At 43.6% G+C, this 1,816-nt stretch overlaps 1 protein-coding gene across 1 annotated transcript; it reads left to right on the forward strand.

Moving 5' to 3' along the window:
• Nucleotides 1-324: 324 nt before the first annotated feature.
• ASPGLDRAFT_86541 (uncharacterized protein) lies at nucleotides 325-1,816 on the forward strand. The gene is made up of 3 exons (XM_022550393.1): nucleotides 325-1,483; nucleotides 1,579-1,666; nucleotides 1,720-1,816. Exon 1 carries the CDS (start codon nucleotides 696-698, stop codon nucleotides 1,362-1,364), a length of 669 nt encoding a protein of 222 aa, XP_022395112.1. The 5' UTR covers nucleotides 325-695; the 3' UTR covers nucleotides 1,365-1,483; nucleotides 1,579-1,666; nucleotides 1,720-1,816.

The following is a 1,816-nucleotide window of genomic DNA, read 5'->3' on the forward strand; positions in this document are numbered from 1 at the left end:
AAAAAACTTGGTAACGATCTTTCCTATTTGATTTGATTGTAGTTTTACTGAGACATTCAGAGGTCGAACCAAAATACAGCTGACTCTTGCGTGGAATAATGTGTATGTAGATTGATGGTACGGGACATTGAAAATGGTATTATCGATCTATTTTGGCAATTGGCCTCTCAAAGACAATTTAGAGTACTATTCAGAAATAGTAATACCCCGTACTACGAGCCAAGCCGGTCAATGCATACCCCATATGTACCTTGTCCTTAGCTTATCTGCGATACTCCGTACCTGACAGTTGATCACACCAAGAGATTAGCCAGGACAATAACGGGAAGAGCGTTCCATGTTCCGTATGGAGTACCCCTGGTACTGAGCGATGCTAGACATCAGTGATCAGATCATGATTCGGTCATTTCACCTCCTCAATTCCCACGCCATCTTTAGCATTTTCGCCAATGCAGAAGCTTACTGTTCTACTCACTTCAATCTATTACCAAATAAAACCAAGGCCATCATGACCGCTGCTTCAAGACAAAGCCGCCATAGGTCAAGAAGTTGCTCTTGCGACAGCTTGCCCACACCAAGGGCCCAGAAACCACCGCAGACGATGTTGATGTACAACTTGTGATTATAAAAAACTACATCGACGACCTCGGACGCCGAGGAGCACGGATGGACCGGACCGCAGTGCCTTAGCAAACATGTGTCAAATCGTCCTAGAAGGCGGCGGTGCCAAACACAATCTCAAAGAGCGAGTTTTCAACACCATCATATGGCAAGAGAATCAAATGCATCTTGTTGGATATACTCTGGAACATATACTCAGCAATGGTCTCATTTCCTACAATGTTGATGAGAAGACTGCTAAAGAAGCACTGGCTGGCCATATTGATAAAATTGTGCTTCCTATACTACACAGATTCAATGAAGTCCCTGAGATAGAAGGCTTACAGAGTCCTCGTTGGGAGGATGGATACCTTGATATATTCTCCCGGGATGCTCTTCAACAGCTGGTCACGGTTTTGGCATATAACAAACTTCTCGAGCCGGTTCGTTTTGATATCAAAAAGGTCCAGGCTGCTATTGTCAAGTTTCTTCGCGGCTCACCCGGGAGAGCAGATAAAGGGATGCAGTTTCATTTCACTGAAGAAAGAGAAAAGGGAAGTAGTGATATTCAACGTCTTTACTACAATAACAATAACAACAACAACAACAACAACAAAAAAAAAAAAAAAAAAAAGACCGGGTATGCACTGTACTGTAGACTTCCACTCGGCTCATTACGAGCCAGAAGATCAGACATGCTTAAATCGAGTCCTGTTTCAGATTGTGTCCCGCGTCGTAATACTTTAAATACAGAGCACGGTTAATTCCCGCTATTCCTGGCGGGTTTACCTCAGGGGTTATTTCGTGTCGCATGTTCAGTCGGTTAGTCTGTCAATCGGGATAGTTATTCAAGATTACCCCTGGCTATGCGCGCATAAAAAGTGTGAGTACTCAACAAAAGCACTCTTACTCTGTACTAGTAGAGACTGTCCAACGCTTGACCCTTATGCTGGACGGACTACATATTGATCTACGTAGTCCATTACTGCGAGGGTTGACTTTGTATCCCCCTATGGCTTCCAGAATGATCGCGATTATCAATAACAAAGGAGCCAAAGGACTTGAGGTGATCCGTTCTAATTATTATTCTCGGAATTATCATTACTCATAATTATACAGTGAAACTTCCGCCCCGCAGAAAAAGGAAAACCAGAGGAATGGAACATAACCCAGACTGTTAAGGGCTGCCCGGCAATAATACAAGCCATGGACAGAA

This window comes from Aspergillus glaucus (genome assembly GCF_001890805.1).
Source record: "Aspergillus glaucus CBS 516.65 unplaced genomic scaffold ASPGLscaffold_73, whole genome shotgun sequence".
Lineage (NCBI taxonomy): Eukaryota > Fungi > Ascomycota > Eurotiomycetes > Eurotiales > Aspergillaceae > Aspergillus > Aspergillus glaucus.

What these genes read in the sequence shown, in the direction of transcription:
- ASPGLDRAFT_86541 (XM_022550393.1), top strand. Translation starts at nt 696, where the DNA reads ATGTGTCAAATCGTCCTAGAAGGCGGCGGTGCCAAACACAATCTCAAA.